Below are 20766 nucleotides of genomic sequence, written 5' to 3' on the forward strand. Positions count from 1 at the left end.
GCTTCTTCTCCCCTTAGTCCCTCGATGCAGTGAGCCTGTTGCCAGCAGGTCTCACTGAAAATAAAAAACCTAAAACTAAACTTTTCACTAAGCAGCTCAGGAGAGCCACCTAGTGTGCACCCTTCTCGTTCGGGCACAAAAATCTAACTGAGGCTTGGAGGAGGGTCATAGGGGGAGGAGCCAGTGCACACCAGGTAGTTCTAAAGCTTTACTTTTGTGCCCAGTCTCCTGCGGAGCCGCTATTCCCCATGGTCCTTACGGAGTCCCCAGCATCCACTAGGACGTCAGAGAATATATATATATATATATATATACACACACACACACACACACACACACACATATATATATATATACATACATATATACACATATATATATATATATATATATATATATACATACACACACACACACACACACACACACACACACACATATATATATCAACAGGTAGGGGCTGCACTCTCCAGACTTGTAGATAAGCAAAAAGTTTTATTAAATAAGATTCAATAAAACTTTCTGCTAACCTACAAGTCTGGTGACTGCACCCCCTACCTGGTTTTTGTGTTTATGGTTCTCACTAAGAGCTTCTAACATGGGTAGCTACCCCAGCAACTTAATATATATGGCGTGAGTGTTGACCATCTGGATTTTTATTATATGTGTGTGTGTGTGTGTATATATATATAATTTTGTTCAAATCCCCAAACCTAATGATTTCAATTACAACACAGTTTATGTGCATTAGCTTTACATTGTGTAGTTTTGCAGCAATAATGTTACTTCATTAGCAATCAGAAACTGAGAAAACGATGCACCACTACAATAAACACATGCAGCAATGTGCAGTTTTGTATAAGACATAAGTAGGTGATACATAATGTAAAAGACACCACAATTGTTAAACAATCAGCCTGTGCTCTGTGGTGGCTGATCACTCAAGCAGCGTTTCTAGCTGGTTATTTGCACCCCTCTCAGGTATATTCCCAGGAGACTACCAGAATGAAGGCACAGCAAGCACAAGATCTGGGCAGTCTCTAGCCTTTGTTTGGGGCCGGCCTCTTCCTGTGTTAGTCAGGCTCTGTGTGAGAGCTCACAGAAGCAGACGCTGTTGCTGCTACTGCAGGCACTACACATCAGAGCACACTTTGGATTTTGTGTCATTCTAAAACTTTGCCTCATCAGAACTACAAATTTCCAGAGGAAACTTTGCCAGACAGCAGCAAATCAGTGAGTTCTCCAGGAATATCTGTGCATTCATTAACAGCACAGCCAGCAGACGGATAATGTACAACTTTCTGCCAGCGAGTCCGCTCGCACAGCTTCTGAAGTGCTTGGTCTGTTACACTTGCCTCACCTTTAGCTGCCAGGGATAAAAGCTACACGGCTGCAGAGGTGAAATTGTACAGGAACAGAGGATTTGGAGAAAGCAATAAACTGGAATCTGAGACATGCAAATGATATTACTTTTGCAAGTGTACGGTAAAGCATTTTGTGGAACGAAGGAAACAGGAAAGTCTTTCATGTGATGCCCAGAGCTTGTTGTCTGCAGCGGAACCTAGCTCCACATCACACCTCTGGGTGACCGTGTTCAAGCTCCTAGCCAGCTGCATATGCATCCTGCCAAGGATTTCTGATTACAAAAGTACAAAAGATCAGAGAAGTTGCCCCCAGGATGTCTGGACCACCAATTATGATGGTAAGCAAAAACATTACGGACTGTCCAGTTGATGACAACTTTAAGTACACCCTGTATGGGTGTATTTTTAGCATGGTGTTTGTTCTAGGCCTGATCGCAAATTGCGTTGCCTTATACATTTTCAGTTGCACCTTAAAGGTGAGGAATGAAACAACGACATACATGATAAATCTGGCAATTTCAGACCTTCTATTTGTGTTTACGCTCCCTTTTCGGATTTTCTACTTTGCGGCCAGGAACTGGCCTTTTGGAGATATATTGTGCAAGATATCGGTTACCCTGTTCTATACGAACATGTATGGGAGCATTTTATTTCTAACGTGTATCAGCGTGGACCGCTTTCTGGCAATTGTATATCCTTTCCGGTCAAAGACCATCAGGACCAAAAAGAAGGCGAAAATTGTCTGTCTGGCAGTGTGGTTCACGGTGATCATGGGCAGCGCCCCGGCGAGCTTCTTCCAATCCACCAGCATGAACAACAAAAACAACGCTACACATACCTGCTTTGAGAACTTCTCAGAGGATACCTGGAAAAACTATTTGTCAAAGATTGTGATTTTTATTGAAATAGTTGGTTTCTTCATCCCTCTAATCTTGAATGTTTTCTGTTCTACAATGGTTTTAAAAACATTGAAGAAACCCGTGACATTAAGCAGGAGTAAACTTAACAAAACGAAGGTGCTAAAGATGATCTTTGTCCACCTGGTGATTTTTTGTTTTTGTTTCATACCCTACAACATCAACTTGGTGCTTTACTCCCTCATGAGGACTCAGTCTTTCAGCAATTGCTCAGTGAAGGCAGCAGTCAGGACTATGTACCCTATTACCTTATGCATTGCTGTATCAAACTGCTGTTTTGACCCAATTATTTACTACTTTACATCTGAGACCATTCAGAATTCTATCAAGAAGAGAAACCGCCCAGTGAGGAAAGATTCTCGCTTCTCTGAAACGCTGGGCTCAGAAAACTTTATTCAGCATAACCTACAGACTCTGAAAGCTAAAATATTTGAAAATGAGTCCACAATATAATGCTTGCACTGCTATATATAACTGTATACATATCTGGATTGCCACATCATACAAATTACGAAGGCCAACAAGCCATATCCTGTTTACGTCTAAATTGATTTACTATCACATGGCATTTCCATTGTGGTGAAATTTTGATTGTTAGCAAGCCTATATCCAATTCCTTCATTATGAAGAGTAGTTTATATGAATATAAATGGAGCATTAAACAGGAAGACAGTATAATCTGAAAATACGTCTGGACTGATGAGGTACACCTAATAGTTCATAGGTGTCCTCTGGTAGGCTTTATCACCTTAATCTGAAGTGACAATACTGTCCAGTTTTCCTATACAACAACATTTATTATAATGTTTTTTGTTTTTTTTTAAGTAATGTACTTCAGATTACTGTGGCACTGCTGGCATTCATTAGTACAAGAGAAGTATCTCTCATTAGTTTACAATGAGGTAGCGCCTTCAATGTGTTTAAAAACTGTATAATTGTGTATGTGCATTGGTGGTTCTGGCTGTACCTGAAAGTACTTGACGAAAATGAAAGCAATGTTTAGTTCCTAGTAGGTCTGGTTATTTGTATGTGTGGCTGCTATTTGCATATAGTATAGACTCTTGATTTCTTTGTTACAAAGTGAATTACAAGATATACAAGTATTTGCTGATCACTTCTACGATTAAAGGTGTTAAATATTAACTATACCCTTCTTACAGAAGGCACTGACATTTAGTATATTACTAAAGATACAAATCGTATTTTATATGGAAAATGCTCTTTATAAACACTGTTAATGCAAATGCTGTGTGACTGAATTGTGAATGTATTTAAGGTTGGCACTTTAAACATGAAAAACTGGTCAACTGATATTTTGTTTAATTAAAGTGCTGTCTTCAGAACTACAGGTATTGCATTCGACTAATTTATTCTAAAATGTCAAGTTAATTTATGTATTGCTTAAGAACCACTACCAGATTTAGTTAGATAGATTATATAAGCACACATTTTGGCTGCGGTAAATTGGTACATATTGATCATTAAACAATATGTTTGTTCTGAACAGAAAGCAAATTTCACATTTAAATTTGATATTGTGAAGAGTAAAAAAAAAAAAGGGAAGAGACAAGAGTGTGAAATCTGGGCATGTGATGAATCACTGAGTTCACTCAGGAATAGTTGCTCACTGAGAAGTCTGCTCTGTTAAGACATGCCAGAGATGCATTATTACTACGTTCAAGGAACTCCTTTTCCTCAGGGCAAATGGGAAAACTGTGATGTGTACATGCAGGTCAGTGTTCAAGTGGTTTATTCAGCTGAATTCTCTTCCCTTACCATCCACCCACGTGCTTCCACTAATCAATTCAATCCCCTGGTTTTGCTGAAGTTATTGAATTAGAACAAAAGGCTAGCTCTGCTCCAGGGTGTTAGCCCAGCCAAACACAAAAGACTTCAGCATATCTTCAGCTCTTGTTAATTTGGTTTCGCTTTATTGGACTACACAGAAAATGAGTTCACAATGTAAATGAAGACCATACAAAAAGAATTAAATAAGAACAGTATTGTCCTAGTACCACTATATTATCTGCAAATAAGGCTATAAGAACACCAGTATACAATATAAAAGTTTAATTACAGAAGGATAACCTTTGGATTGACAAATTAATACAGTGTAATGCCAGCTTGATTGAAAAAATGTCATTGGTAGACTACACAGGTATGTGTCAAACGTAATAACCACCAGTGGGGCTACTGCATGACAGACATTTTGTGATATTTATCTGCAGCACATTCCAAGATTAATCTGAACATCTATACTCTATGGGAGCGTAATTATCTAATGCATACATATTCATAAGCGCGTTTACAGCCCAGCCCTCAGGAACTAATAATTGTTCAGATTAAAAGCACAACTGGATAATCAGTGACTTAATCACAAATTAATACCAGCACACCTCTCCAGTCTGCTGAGCACTGAGTGACTGGACCGGGATATAGTTTGGCAACTGCCAGCTGAAGGACAACCTGAGAACAACCTGAGAACCTCATACTTTCTCTCCATGCACACATTGGTAGATAGCAACAGACATCCAATCAAACTACATCAGATGTTGATCAGGGTTGCTGTCCATCATGGCGCATTGAGATTTGAGGTCTAAAATTATCAAATTGACCCCCCAAAGCAAGAAACACTGCAGAAATCAGTTGATATTCACATGGGCATTAAACAAAGAACCAGACGTCAGAACAAAGCATCAGCAAACTAAAATTTGTTTGGTTTCTAAAAAAACATTGGTATGACCTGCGGATTACAAAACCACCCATGTGAATAGCAGATGCAAGCTGCAACAAGTCCTAGCTGAGTGCCAATTCCTGTGAAGGACTTAAATATATATCCTTGTACCTCAATGCTGCTGGTATCCCTGCTAGTAGTCATCACACAAGAAAAAGAAGAAAAAAAAAGTACTCCATAAACTACAAAAGCACAAAAACCCCCTTGGAAAGGATGACGTAGAACCTCTGCATAATTTTACGGTTTGTGGCTATGTACTAAAAGTGTAATGCAGATTTCACGGAAAGCTCCCGTAGAATGCCCATTAGAACGACAGATCCCGGACACCACTATAATCAATAGGGACTACGGTCCGACCCCTATGTACCCCCTTTGTACTAAACCCTGAAAAGAGAAGCTTTTCAGAGTTTGGCCATGTTAGTTTACACCATCTTCAGATGGTGTAATCTCATTTCATCTTACAGAGGCATGGAAGCAGGAGAGAGATCTTTCAAACCTTCATTCGGCACCGGCCCTGATCCAAAACCTGACACTGTGCGCAGGAAACGTGAAAACTTCTCCAAAATGCTGGGGAATTAACTCGCAGGGACATCTGTTATTGCTACCGCTGTCCCTGCGGGTTTCCAGACATACATAGTGCAGAAAGGTGTTACTAATCACAGCAGTTCTACATGTAATAATACATATGCCCCTTATCCTTCAACATTAGAAACAGTTATGTTTTTAAGAGGCCTACCAATTATTGCTCGTCTCCTAATCTCATAGCTACTTACCTTAGTAGTCAGCAATTAGTGGCTGGTTAGAACAAGATTCCAAATAACAATTAGGGGTAAAGATGTAGCCACAATGAGTGTAGCTATATCTCAGGGTTGTAGTGCCTTGTTAGCAGCAACTGCGTGAGCGTCTAGGGCTCATGCTGCCCATTCACAGTGAATGGAGCTGCTAAATACGCAGCTTGGCTAGGCACCACCACACCTAGCTGTGCCAGGAGGGCTCCTCCGTAGCTGATGTAGCCATGATAAGCGTGGCTAAATACACATGTTTATTCTCTGGACTTGGTCCAGATAATTATAATTTCCTATACTGCAATAAGAAATGAAGTATTGCCTGAATTTAGCAATAATCACATGCAGGGCCAGGCCCTGCAATGTATAAAATGAAAGTGACCACTAATGTAATCACTTTACTTCGATGTTCAGGGACTACCCATGCTACAGTACCACGCATATATCTCCAGACCACGCATGTGTCATTAGCCATTGCTGGGGAGGGATCCTACGGATCATTCTCCAGGTAGATTTTGTGAATGTCTACAGAGGCTACTAGAGTACAGCCGCCCTTAGTAAATTCAGCATCCTAGGCTACTTTTGCGATTGAAGATGGGATTTTCTCTGATATTTGAAGCAGTCCCCCATACATACATCAAAGGTGGTGCTTAAATATTTTTTTGATAAATATGCCTTTCAGAAATTGCAGTAGTATGTCTGTAACAAGCGGCCTACATAACTCAAGAATTAGCTTTCCCAGATTACCGGTTACCTTTCTTCAGAACTAAGGGGGTCATTCAGAGTTGTTCGCTCGGTAAATTTCTTCGCATCGCAGCGATTTTCCGCTTAGTGCGCATGCGCAATGTTCGCACTGCGACTGCGCCAAGTAAATTTGCTATGCAGTTAGGAATTTTACTCACGTTTTTTTCTTCGTTCTGGTGATCGTAATGTGATTGACAGGAAGTGGGTGTTTCTGGGCGGAAACTGGCCGTTTTATGGGTGTGTGAAAAAACGCTACCGTTTCTGGGAAAAACGCGGGAGTGGCTGGAGAAACGGAGGAGTGTCTGGGCGAACGCTGGGTGTGTTTGTGATGTCAAACCAGGAACGACAAGCACTGACCTGATCGCAGATGCCGAGTAAGTTTGAAGCTACTCAGAAACTGCTAAGAGGTGTGTAATCGCAATTTTGAGAATCTTTCGTTCGCAATTTTAAGAAGCTAAGATTCACTCCCAGTAGGCGGCGGCTTAGCGTGTGTAAAGCTGCTAAAAGCAGCTTGCGAGCGAACAACTCGGAATGAGGGCCTAAATTCCTTGTGTTTACCTCAATTCATTTGTGCTGTACTTAAAAGTAAAGGCCCATACACACTGGGCGATTTAGAGCTGAAAGCAGGTCACTTTTTGGTGTGTTGAGCTGCTGTCAGCTCAAAGCCGCTGTCAGCTCAAAGCCGCCCAGTGTGTATGCCCCGGCGATGAGCGCTGATACACGCTCCCGCAACATCGCCGGCGGCTGGCGTTCATCTGCTGGTATTACCAGTAGTTGAACAGCGGGGCGAACGGCTTTCCGTAGTGTCCTGCTATGGAAAGCCTTTAACCACCGCTAACATCGTTGGGCAGGGGGGAAAAGTGCTCAGTGTGTATGCACTGAGCGCTTTTCAGCCCAGCGATGTCAGCAATCATCACTGTTCATACACACTGGGCAAAAACGCCCAGTGTGTATGCACCTTATCTTTGATATCATTTACAATGTATACATGCACTTAGCCAACCTTGCTGAGAGACAGAACACACATTTTAGAGCGATAGCCTTGAAGAGAGCTTAAAATAGTAGTAATCATGATAAAACACAAAGGACAGAAGGGCTCAAAATCTGGCAGTGACAATGAGGATTTACAGACACTGCTAATGACTACACAGGGCATACCAGGCATAATATAGCACAATATAGATAATCAACCATCTTATAAAGATGGTGCACACCATGATATATATAACCATGGGTTTGATACAGAAAGGTCAACACAGGGCAAGCGACATGTTAAACGTTATAACACGTTATAACCTAACCACGTTATAACATGGTTAAAATGCTCTGAGTAGCATAAGCCCATGTTTGGATTCTGGTGTCGGCATTGTCATGCTGACATACTTACTGTGGACACAATGAGTGTCTACTCCAGGGCTGCATCCAACAAACAAATTACCAGAACACAAGAAAGTATCTATAAATATAGATTACCAGCCACCACTGAGAGAAGTCTGGTAAAAAAAAATGCACAGACAGCCTTATAGTAAATGTGTCCTTTCTTACCGTTGGTTTAATCGCGCCCAAACAGCCCCCTCGGAGCCCCAGGCTCCGTGCGACTCAGCTGCGTCTCTTTTACTCAAAATGTGCATCTTATTCGCATAATTAGACCAAAACCAGGCATCAAAGTTACATGACTACCGTAAACTGATCAATGGGGCATGCAACATTTTATAACATCTGTGTGCGACTGAGTCTGAATCTGTGTAAAATGTGCTCCCGTGTCAAGCATCCAATGCTTCGCCCCCCCCTTCAGTAGGTTCACTTGTGCTTCCTCTGCGACCCTGTACGTGTGTGAAACTAAATCATGTGCGGTTAAAGCCGCAGGTTAGCGTCTCTGATACTGTGAGAAGCTTTATTAAAAAAAAATATGGTTCAGTATGCCTAGCGGAGCACCTCAATCATGCCAGGCGTCGCACACGATATAGTGTAAAGATGCCCGGTAAATGATAAATACGGTCATAACTACAAATTGATATCTGAATGTAAAGTATGGTTTACAACAGGAAATACAAATACTCCATCTACAAAACCAATAAAACCAGAGTATATTATTGTAATAGTTATGATAGAAAAAACTGGTTCAATTCTTTCATTTCAGATGCAAATGAAGGCTACACCACATTTCTGTTAGATATTGTAGCTATGCAGAGTTACATACTATCAAACATATTTGTAACAATTATGAATAAATATTGCTCTTTGTGTCATTTTGAATATATACCATACGGCTTACATATTTTAAAAACTATTTCTAAATTTTGCTTTTGGAATGTTGTGGCGTCAGGATTTTACGGTCTGATATTAAAGAGCTGGCTGGAACGGTGTCATTTCCCTGATGCTGAGACTAGATGACATATATGAAGACAACTGCAGGAACACAGATAAGTTAGGGTAACTAATGTTCTTCTTCTTCCAGTTATTATATAACAGTGTAAGGAGACAAACAAAACCACTTCTCTGGTGGTTTTATTTCTAGCATACATTGTACAGTATTAAAGCATTTATCTTCTTTGTCATAGTTCTATAACATGGTGCCTGAAGACAGGATGTGGGGTAGATGTATTAACCTGGAGAAGGCATAAGGAAGTGATAAACCAGTGATAAAGCAGTGTTAAGTGCAAGGTGATAATGCACCAGCCAATCAGCTCCTAACTGTTAAATTACATATGGGAGCTGATTGGCTGGTGTGTTTATCACCTTGCACATATCACTGGTTTATCACTTCCTTATGCCTTCTCCAGGTTTATCATACCTCCCAACTGTCCCGATTTTCGCTGGACAGTCCCGTTTTTTGGGGACTGTCCCACCCGCGGGCAGCAGTGTCCTGCGGTGGGTGGGGGGGAGGCAGTTGGGAGGCTCTGTCTCTCGCTGCCCTGCGTCTATTCACTGGAGTCAGAGGGAGAGGGGGCATGCCAGCAGCTCACAGAGCGCTGGGCATGCCCCCTCACTGACGAAAACGGGGGCATGGCTAGCGATCGTGGGTCCTCCGAAAAGCCACGCCCATTTTAGTAGACCACGCCCCTTTCCGGGAACGCGCGCCTCTTTATGAGGATGAAAAGTTGGAAGGTATGGGTTAATACAGCTGCCCCGTGGTTCCCAAAGGTCACAGTTTTGTGGTCCCAACATGCTTAAAACAAATGTATATGTATGTTAAAGCCCTACTGCTGTAATATGAATATATGCTTAGAGTGCCGTCTTATTTTTTTTCCTTAATTTACATAAACAGATTTATCAAGTATATGGCACTCACAGCCTTTCACACCCAATGCCCTCACAAGTGCACTGTGATAGAAAATCAGGTAGGAGCGGCACTCGGGTTAGAGTAACAATTGTAGGCGGGTAACAAAAATCCAACGATTCAGTGCTCCAAAGCAGCAAAATGTTCTACAATGGTCAAATCAAAGCCCAGATCTAAATCCAATTCAAAATCTGTGGAACAACGGTAGTTCGCAAGCATCGTCCAAGCAACCTGAAGCACATCTGCATGGAAATTAGAAACTTACGCCAATATACGTAAAGCATTTATTGCAGTACAATGTGCTTCTATCAAATATTAAGTCTGCAGGGGTTGAATTATTATTCCGGGTTTATTTATTTATTTTTACATCTTCAGGCAAATAATTAATTAGGAGTTTGAAGATTTCCGTTAAGAGCCTGCGAGTTTGCATCTGTTCCGTTATGAATGGTCGACAATGTTAAGGTCGACATGGACAAATGGTCGACACGTGGAAAGGTCGACATGTGTTACTTTTTTTTTTGTGTCGTTTTCTGCGTAAAGTGACGGGGAACCCCAATTAGTGCACCGCGTCCCCTCGCATGGCATGCTTCGGGCACAGGTTACCGTTCCCAATCGTAGTCCACGTGGATTGGAAAGTATGAAAAAGTTCTATAAAAGAAGTGTGGAAAACTCATGTCGACCTTTCATGCGTCGACCATTTGCATGTGTCGACCATGTCAATGTCGACCAATAGTGGTGGACCCAATGAGTATCGACCTTAACATTGTCGACCATCTGAACGGATTCAGTTTGCAACAAAGATACTAGTGTGTGCAAGTGTCATTTACAATACAAATAAATCCTTTACATTTTTATTGGGTTGAAAACCTCTGAAAGGCTTTGTGTATGTCTGCAATCACAGCACAATCCGACTGCCTCCTCCATGCATGAAGTGGCAATCTATGCCGAGTGCAGACGAGAAAGGGTAAATCCAGCCCGCTCTGCCTGCTTCCTGTGGGGCTGTTTGCCAGTCAGAGACTGCTAAACAGCACTTTATTTCATATTCAATTTCTTTGGTTTACTATTAATCTGTAGCAGAATCCAAAGTCAGTCCCATAAAACCAGTCCTTGTGACTGACCTAAATTAATGCACCAAGAAAGACTATACTGCATAGCAGACATATTTAAAACACCTATGAATATTGCTTAGATGTTAATATAAATACTTGCTCCAAATGCAGCATTACATGATCAGCCATACATGCCAAGAAATATCACACATGAAATGCACATGCTGCACAGTGAGAATGTAATTAGTACACCGTAGGCATACAACATGCATGCGAGCTACAGTAACTGCAGCACCACCATGCAGACGGTATATTTCTTCTGTCTATATGTGAAAGTCCTACACAAAAGTACATTATAATATGCCACTGTACAAATAATCGCTTACATGATTAAATGCTTCACACCCATATTACATTGTATAATAGAGTACATGCCTCTGTTACACCCTATGATCTAATAAGACGACAGCAGGCTACAACATGGGTAATTTTACTTCTTTTAAACTCATGAAAACAATTTATTGCTGTATTTCCAGAAAGGCTACAAGCAAGAAAGTTACAAAAAGATAAACAAAAGCTACTGAAGCACTGATAATAACCACAAATGGCCTATGTACAATATATAATAAAACTAAGTACTGATTAAAACTATGACAGCTGTTGGTACCTGCATACATCAGAACTACTGTGCATGGCATGGATGCCATACTTGGGTTAAAAAAAAAAAAAAAGTTACATGGCGTCTCTACAAAGATCCCAACAGAGGGAGGAGGGACGAGAACACAGAAATCTGGGGAGAATGGGGGCGTGGGGAGACATGAAGAAAACAAAGAAACGAGAAAAGGAGACACCGAAGAGGAAAGAAAAGGGAAATAGACGGAAAGAGAACAAAATAAAAAAGGTTTAAAAGTTAGTATAAGGTTTTAGTAATTGTAGAAAATAAGAATTTACTTACCGATAATTCTATTTCTCATAGTCCGTAGTGGATGCTGGGGACTCCGTAAGGACCATGGGGAATAGCGGCTCCGCAGGAGACTGGGCACATCTAAAGAAAGCTTTAGGACTATCTGGTGTGCACTGGCTCCTCCCCCTATGACCCTCCTCCAAGCCTCAGTTAGGATACTGTGCCCGGACGAGCGTACACAATAAGGAAGGATTTTGAATCCCGGGTAAGACTCATACCAGCCACACCAATCACACCGTACAACTTGTGATCTGAACCCAGTTAACAGCATGATAACAGAGGAGCCTCTAGAAAAGATGGCTCACTACAGCAATAACCCGATTTTTTGGTAACAATAACTATGTACCAGTATTGCAGACAATCCGCACTTGGGATGGGTGCCCAGCATCCACTACGGACTATGAGAAATAGAATTATCGGTAAGTAAATTCTTATTTTCTCTAACGTCCTAAGTGGATGCTGGGGACTCCGTAAGGACCATGGGGATTATACCAAAGCTCCCAAACGGGCGGGAGAGTGCGGATGACTCTGCAGCACCAAATGAGAGAACTCCAGGTCCTCCTCAGCCAGGATATCAATTTTGTAGAATTTTACAAACGTATTTGCTCCTGACCAAGTAGCTGCTCGGCAAAGTTGTAAAGCCGAGACCCCTCGGGCAGCCGCCCAAGATGAGCCCACCTTCCTTGTGGAGTGGGCATTTACAGATTTTTGGCTGTGGCAGGCCTGCCACAGAATGTGCAAGCTGAATTGTACTACAAATCCAACGAGCAATAGTCTGCTTAGAAGCAGGAGCACCCAGCTTGTTGGGTGCATACAGGATAAACAGCGAGTCAGATTTCCTGACTCCAGCCGTCCTGGAAACATATATTTTCAGGGCCCTGACAACGTCTAGCAACTTGGAGTCCTCCAAGTCCCTAGTAGCCGCAGGCACCACAAATAGGTTGGTTCAGGTGAAACGCTGAAACCACCTTAGGGAGAAACTTAGGACGAGTCCTCAATTCCGCCCTGCATGAATGGAAAGTCAGATAAGGGCTTTTTTAGGAAAAAGCCGCCAATTCTGACACGCGCCTGGCCCAGGCCAGGGCCAACAGCATGACCACTTTCCATGTGAGATATTTTAACTCCACAGATTTAAGTGGTTCAAACCAATGTGACTTTTGGAACCCAAAACTACATTGAGATCCCAAAGTGCCACTGGAGGCACAAAAGGAGGCTGTATATGCAGTACCCCTTTTACAAACGTCTGAACTTCAGGGACTGAAGCTAGTTCTTTTTGGAAGAAAATTGACAGGGCCGAAATTTGAACCTTAATGGACCCTAATTTCAGGCCCATAGACACTCCTGTTTGCAGGAAATGTAGGAATCGACCCAGTTGAATTTCCTCCGTCGGGCCTTACTGGCCTCGCACCACGCAACATATTTTCGCCAATTGCGGTGATAATGTTTTTGCGGTTACATCCTTCCTGGCTTTGATCAGGATAGGGATGACTTCATCCGGAATGCCTTTTTTCCTTCAGGATCCGGCGTTCAACCGCCATGCCGTCAAACGCAGCCGCGGTAAGTCTTGGAACAGACAGGGTCCTTGCTGGAGCAGGTCCCTTCTTAGAGGTAGAGGCCACGGATCCTCCGTGAGCATCTCTTGAAGTTCCGGTTACTAAGTCCTTCTTGGCCAATCCGGAGCCACGAATATAGTGCTTACTCCTCTCCATCTTATCAATCTCAGTACCTTGGGTATGAGAGGCAGAGGAGGGAACACATACCCTGACTGGTACACCCACGGTGTTACCAGAGCGTCTACAGCTATTGCCTGAGGGTCCCTGGACCTGGCGCAATACCTGTCGAGTTTTTCCCAATGGTTTATAATCATGTGGAAAACTTCTGGGTGAAGTCCCCACTCTCCCGGGTGGAGGTCGTGCTGAGGAAGTCTGCTTCCCAGTTGTCCACTCCCGGAATGAATACTGCCGACAGTGCTATCACATGATTTTCCGCCCAGCGAAGAATCCTTGCAGCTTCTGCCATTGCCCTCCTGCTTCTTGTGCCACCCTGTCTGTTTACGTGGGTGACTGCCGTGATGTTGTCCGACTGGATCAACACCGGCTGACCTTGAAGCAGAGGTCTTGCTAAGCTTAGAGCATTGTAAATGTCCCTTAGCTTTAGGATATTTATGTGAAGTGATGTCTCCAGGCTTGACCCTAAGCCCTGGATATTCCTTCCCTGTGTGACTGCTCCCCAGCCTCGCAGGCTGGCATCCGTGGTCACCAGGACCCAGTCCTGAATGCCGAATCTGCGGCCGTCTAGAAGATGAGCACTCTGCAACCACCACAGGAGGGACACCCTTGTCCTTGGTGACAGGGTTATCCGCTGATGCATCTGAAGATGCGACCCGGACCATTTGTCCAGCAGGTCCCACTGGAAAGTTCTTGCGTGGAATCTGCCGAATGGGATTGCTTCGTAGGAAGCCACCATTTTACCCAGAACCCTTGTGCATTGATGCACTGAGACTTGGCTCGGTTTTAGGAGGTTCCTGACTAGCTCGGATAACTCTCTGGCTTTCTCCTCCGGGAGAAACACCTTTTTCTGGACTGTGTCCAGGATCATACCTAGGAACAGAAGACAAGTCGTCGGAACCAGCTGCGATTTTGGAATATTGAGAATCCAATCGTGCTGCCGCAACACTACCTGAGATAGTGCTACACCGACCTCCAACTGTTCCCTGGATCTTACCCTTATCAGGGAATTGTCCAAGTAAGGGATAACTAAAATTCCCTTCCTTCGAAGGAATATCATCATTTCGGCCATTACCTTGGTAAAGACCCGGGGTGCCGTGGACCATCCCTACGGCAGCGTCTGAACTGATAGTGACAGTTCTGTACCATAAACCTGAGGTACCCTTGGTGAGAAGGGTAAATTTTGACATGAAGGTAAGCATCCTTGATGTCCCGAGACATCATGTAGTCCCCTTCTTCCAGGTTCGCAATCACTGCTCTGAGTGACTCAATCTTGAATTTGAACCTCTGTATGTAAGTGTTCAAAGATTTTAGATTTAGAATCGGTCTCACCGAGCCGTCCGGCTTCGGTACCACCACAGTGTGGAATAATACCCCGTTCCCTGTTGCAGGAGGGGTATCTTGATTATCACCTGCTGGGAATACAGCTTGTGAATGGCTTCCAAAACTGTCTCCCTGTCAGAAGGAGACATCGGTAAAGCCGACTTTAGGAAACGGCGAGGGGGAGACGTCTCGAATTCTAATTTGTACCCCTGAGATATCACCTGAAGGATCCAGGGGTCTACTTGCGAGTGAGCCCACTGCGCGCTGAAATTCATTGAGACGGGCCCCCCACCGTGCCTGATTCTGCTTGTAAAGCCCCAGCGTATACTGAGGGCTTGGCAGAGGCGGGAGAGGGTTTCTGTTCCTGGGAACTGGCTGATTTCTGCAGCCTTTTTCCTCTCCCTCTGTCACGGGGCAGAAAAGAGGAACCTTTTGCCCGCTTGTCCACGAAAAGACTGCGCCTGATAATACGGCGTCTTCTCATGTTGAGAGGCGACCTGGGGTACAAACGTGGATTTCCCAGCTGTTGCCGTGGCCACCAGGTCTAAAAGACCGACCCCAAATAACTCCTCCCCTTAATAAAGCAATACTTCCAAATGCCATTTGGAATACGCATCACCTGACCACTGACGTGTCCATAACCCTCTACTGGTAGAAATGGACAACGCACTTACTCTTGATGCCAGTCGGCAAATATTCCGCTGTGCATCACGCATATATAGAAATGCATCTTTCAAATGCTCTATAGGCAAAAATATACTGTCCCTATCTAGGGTATCAATATTTTCAGTCAGGGAATCCGACCACGCCGACCCAGCACTGCACATCCAGGCTGAGGCGATTGCTGGTCGCAGTAGAACACCAGTATGTGTGTAAATACATTTTAGGATACCCTCCTGCTTTCTATCAGCAGGATCCTTAAGGGCGGCCATCTCAGGAGAGGTTAGAGCCCTTACAAGCGTGTGAGCGTTTATCCACCCTAGGGGGTGTTTCCCAACGCACCCTAACCTCTGGCGGGAAAGGATATAATGCCAATAACATTTTAGAAATTATCAGTTGTTATCGGGGGAAACCCACGCATCATCACACACCTCATTTAATTTCTCAGATTCAGGAAAACTACAGGTAGTTTTTCCTCACCGAACATAATACCCCTTTTTGGTGGTACTCGTATTATCAGAAATGTGTAAAACATTTTTCATTGCCTCAATCATGTAACGTGTGGCCCTACTGGAAGTCACATTTGTCTCTTCACCGTCGACACTGGAGTCAGTATCCGTGTCGGCGTCTATATCTGCCATCTGAGGTAACGGGCGCTTTATAGCCCCTGACGGCCTATGAGACGTCTGGACAGGCACAAGCTGAGTAGCCGGCTGTCTCATGTCAACCACTGTCTTTTATACAGAGCTGACACTGTCACGTAATTTCTTCCAACAGTTCATCCACTCAGGTGTCGACCCCCTAGGGGGTGACATCACTATTACAGGCAATCTGCTCCGTCTCCACATCATTTTTCTCCTCATACATGTCGACACAAAAGTACTGACATACAGCACACACACAGGGAATGCTCTGATAGAGGACAGGACCCCACTAGCCCTTTGGGGAGACAGAGGGAGAGTTTGCCAGCACACACCAGAGCGCTATATATATACAGGGATAACCTTATATAAGTGTTTTTCCCCTTATAGCTGCTGTATAGTTAATACTGCGCCTAATTCGTGCCCCCCTCTCTTTTTTAACCCTTTCAGGGGAGAGCCAGGGAGCTTCCCTCCAACGGAGCTGTGAGGGAAAATGGCGACAGTGTGCTGAGGAGATAGGCTCCGCCCCCTTATCGGCGGCCTTATCTTCCCGTTTTTCTGTATATTCTGGCAGGGGTTAAATGCATCCATATAGCCCAGGAGCTATATGTGATGCATTTTTTGCCATCCAAGGTGTTTTTTATTGCGTCTCAGGGCGCCCCCCCCCCAGCGCCCTGCACCCTCAGTGACCGGAGTGTGAAGTGTGCTGAGAGCAATGGCGCACAGCTGTAGTGCTGTGCGCTACCTTGTTGAAGACAGGACGTCTTCTGCCGCCGATTTTCCGGACCTCTTCTGCCTTCTGGCTCTGTAAGGGGGCCGGCGGCGCGGCTCTGGGACCCATCCAAGCTGGGCCTGTGATCGTCCCTCTGGAGCTAATGTCCAGTAGCCTAAGAAGCCCAATCCACTCTGCACGCAGGTGAGTTCGCTTCTTCTCCCCTTAGTCCCTCGATGCAGTGAGCCTGTTGCCAGCAGGTCTCACTGAAAATAAAAAACCTAAACTAAAACTTTCACTAAGAAGCTCAGGAGAGCCCCTAGTGTGCACCCTTCTCGTTCGGGCACAGAGATCTAACTGAGGCTTGGAGGAGGGTCATAGGGGGAGGAGCCAGTGCACACCAGATAGTCCTAAAGCTTTCTTTAGATGTGCCCAGTCTCCTGCGGAGCCGCTATTCCCCATGGTCCTTACGGAGTCCCCAGCATCCACTTAGGACGTTAGAGAAATAGCAAGATCATTTTTTTCAAAAAGTTAATAAAGGTTGTAATATGTAAAATCACATTCATAGCATTAGATGTCTTATAAGAAACAATGGTCCACACTGCCATATATTGTGTAGCCAATATCCCATGAGCCAGTGCTGGAAACGCCACAATAATGTCCCTCTGTAACTTCAAAACATATCCAATATCACCCAACATATCCTAGGATGAGAATTCCATCTTGTATTTCCTATGCAGACCTGATACTCAGTGCGTCACTTTCTCATCGCCTCAGTAATAGAGAATAACTACAGGTGTCTGAAAGTTTCAGCTTTTACAGAGTTGTTATTAAATGCGACTATTCCTGTGTGAAATACGGAAGCAATGTGTTTCTGATTAGGAACGTAAATTAAGCTTACAGATTTACTATAGTGTTTTGAATAAACCACCCAGATTTCCTAGATTTTATATTATTTTTTTTAGAAGAAACCGCACTGACTGTGAAATATGTCAGACAAATATATTGGGTCATAAATGCAAAACTTTTTATTGCTCAGAAATCTAACACCTATTGACTACTACAAATGTATCCTCATGGCCATGGTAACTAACAGCTAACATCACTCATGCAGAAGAAGCATTACTGGCGTTATGTTATTATCCGTCTGATTCTTGTCTGTGTTTTACAAAAACAGGGTGTGACTGCACTCAGGAAAATATTATCAAGAAACGTAAAGAGAACAGTAAATAAATTACAATGCTAGTTGAATTGATAGAAAAGGGATGCCAATCACTCCGGGCCGCTATATTGTTCAGGCATTCAATCACCACAGAACCACCTGATTGGTGGGGCCAGCAATTTAAGACATGACATGGATGCTGCTCACTGAGCCGATTTGTGAACAAGCCGATATAGAGGCAAAACACCTGTCAGAGTAAACATTTGCTCTATTGCCTTTCATCTAGTCAGGACTCTACCACAGGTATTCTCCAACGTAGTCTCTTTGTAAGCAGAGACTGAATAGTAGCCCTGCACTACTTCAGCACATGACCGACCGCAGGTGCATAATTTTCTTCCCTCTCAGAGTACAGTATAGTATAGTATACTAACTTTCATCTTCCCATTCATTGTCCATTCCTATTTTATACAGACCAAGCAGATGATTAGATATATGTGTATTGTGACTGCTAACTATCCTGTGACAAACTTGCATCAAGTACAACATTGTCTGCAGTTTATCATCATTATGAAAAATGTAACTCCCCAGCTTAGAACATGAATATGGATATTTAGACTATGGGTCTGATTATTAGTTTAAGCCAGTCATTCCTAAACTGTGCGCCTAGGTCCCCTGGGGTACCGCAAGGCTGTTGCAGGGTTGCCTCGGGTTGGTAGTCGAGGACCAAGTCAAATTATTTATGGTCAAAGTGATAGGCAAAACCAGTGTTAAGATCCATACACACGAGGAGATAGACACGCACTGTGTGAGCTCCTGTGCTTTGAGGCTCCAAGTCTCCCAAATACTCCCTCTCTGTGCTCCTTTGCTGCTCCCAGCGGCTCCCCTGTCCCCCTTGCAGTGTCCCTGTTTGAGCCGCGGAGTCGGGGAGCTGTACTTTGTGCTCCTGCGGATTGCGGCCTACGGGACTCCCTCAAGTCGGGGCCTTGATTTCCTCCTCGTCCCGGCGGCGGCCTCGAGAACCTCCGGATTTGACCGCGGACTTCCCCCTGACCTCCGGCACCTGCGCGGCCGCTAGCCGCGGCTAGAAGTGACTCCCAGCCGCCCGCTGCCTACCTTTACCGCCCGAAGCTGCCGGAGCCCTTGAAGAACGGACGGGATCGCGGGACGCCCGGCGGCCATCTTTGAGGTGATATCTGTGCTGCTTGCTGTCTCTCTCCTGCTGGGCCCCACTGTGGATGCTCCTTGTGTGCTACCGCTCGCGGGACTCCCGCATTGGGACGGGGGCTGGTTCCAGGGCTCTGCTCTCTGCTGGAGCTGGTGAACTTGGAGTCACCCATACAGCGCTGCCTGCCCTAGTGAGTTCTCCAGCCGGCTGTGACTGCTGCCTACTCCCGCTGGGGCTACAATATAATTATCAGCTGCTGCAGCTGCCCCTATCCAGTCTGCCTGCCAACTACTACAGCTGTCCCTCGCTAGTTTGGCCCCTGTGACTGAAGAGACCCTCAAACCCTCAGAGGCCGTGCTGTGCCCGCAGACCCCCTGCTGCAACGTGCCACACCCTATATTTTGGCTGGCCTGACTGAGCCCTGGTATTGTGCTACTGCGATCAGATGTATAGACCCCTATACCCTCCTGGTGCCCCGGCTCCCCGCCGCGACGGCCATCTCGCTTGACTCCCTTTTCACTGTGGACTGCCTTCTGGCTAAAGCCCTAAGAGGGGATTCTATGGAGTGGTGTTGACACAGCTAGCACCTTATACACCTTTGCCTGATATACAGTAGGCCTCACTCCTGCCGTCCCCCAACACCCATTGAGCAGGACAGACCCCATTACAGACCCCGAGCTGTAGCTTCCACAGAAAACTCCCTCTGGTAGCTACCCTAGGAAAATCCACCCGAGATGTGCATCTCTGTTCAAATATAAGAAACCGATTGAATGCTTTTCCAGCCCGCTGAGACGCCCCAGCGGTCTAGTGCTATGGATGTGTGCTACGCTAGACTGCCGTTGCCATTGATACCGTAATGAACTGCTGACGCCAACCCACAGGGAGCTACTCCGCTGAAGGCATTCTTATGTGAGTTATGCAACCTTATCTCACCTCGTTATCCTGACCTTAATGAATCTAAGTTTCTCGATGCTGATTGAGTGATGCCCAGGAACAAGAAATCTTCTCAAAAGACCGGCACATCAACTCCACGGGGGAACATGTCGCAGCCCGCTATGAGATCATTCTTACAATCCATCTCGCCCGCATTACCAGAAAACCCTTCTGCTTCAAACTCCCCCCTCTCCCCACCTGCCCCTCACCCGTCCCCTCCAAGGGCGGACGTACCGCATGCCTGCCCTCCAGGAGGTAGGGATCTACAAGATATCTTAGCCTATATGAAAAATCTACCCACTAAACAGGATCTACAAGATACAGTGAGACGTGAACTGACTACCATGAGACAGGATATTTCTCACATTTCTGACCGGGTGTCGAGTTTGGAGGATCACCAGGTCTCTTCCGACACGTTCCTGAAGTCATTGACGAATGTCATTGTAGCTCAGTCGACTGAGATTCGCTCTCTCCAAACACGGTTAACAGATTTGGATAACAGAGGGAGGAGAAACAATATCCGTGTGCGGGGATTGCCGGAAGACGTTCCTCAAACAGGCCTGATCGATGCTCTTACGAAAATCTTTAACGAGATATTAGGTAACG

General features: G+C 44.6%; 2 protein-coding genes across 2 annotated transcripts in view; one reads left to right on the forward strand and one right to left on the reverse strand.

The window, feature by feature from the left end:
* Positions 1 to 20766, reverse strand: part of RB1 (RB transcriptional corepressor 1) — a 593146-nt gene that overhangs the window by 146968 nt on the left and 425412 nt on the right. The window lies entirely within an intron of this gene.
* Positions 1084 to 3629, forward strand: LPAR6 (lysophosphatidic acid receptor 6). Its single transcript, XM_063952791.1, has one exon. The coding sequence runs from the start codon at positions 1679 to 1681 to the stop codon at positions 2732 to 2734; it is 1056 nt and encodes a 351-aa protein (XP_063808861.1). The 5' UTR covers positions 1084 to 1678; the 3' UTR covers positions 2735 to 3629.

This window comes from Pseudophryne corroboree, chromosome 2 (genome assembly GCF_028390025.1).
Source record: "Pseudophryne corroboree isolate aPseCor3 chromosome 2, aPseCor3.hap2, whole genome shotgun sequence".
NCBI classification, from domain to species: Eukaryota; Metazoa; Chordata; class Amphibia; order Anura; family Myobatrachidae; genus Pseudophryne; species Pseudophryne corroboree.

Coding starts and splice junctions, on each gene's coding strand:
- LPAR6 (XM_063952791.1), top strand. CDS start 1,679: ATGTCTGGACCACCAATTATGATGGTAAGCAAAAACATTACGGACTGT.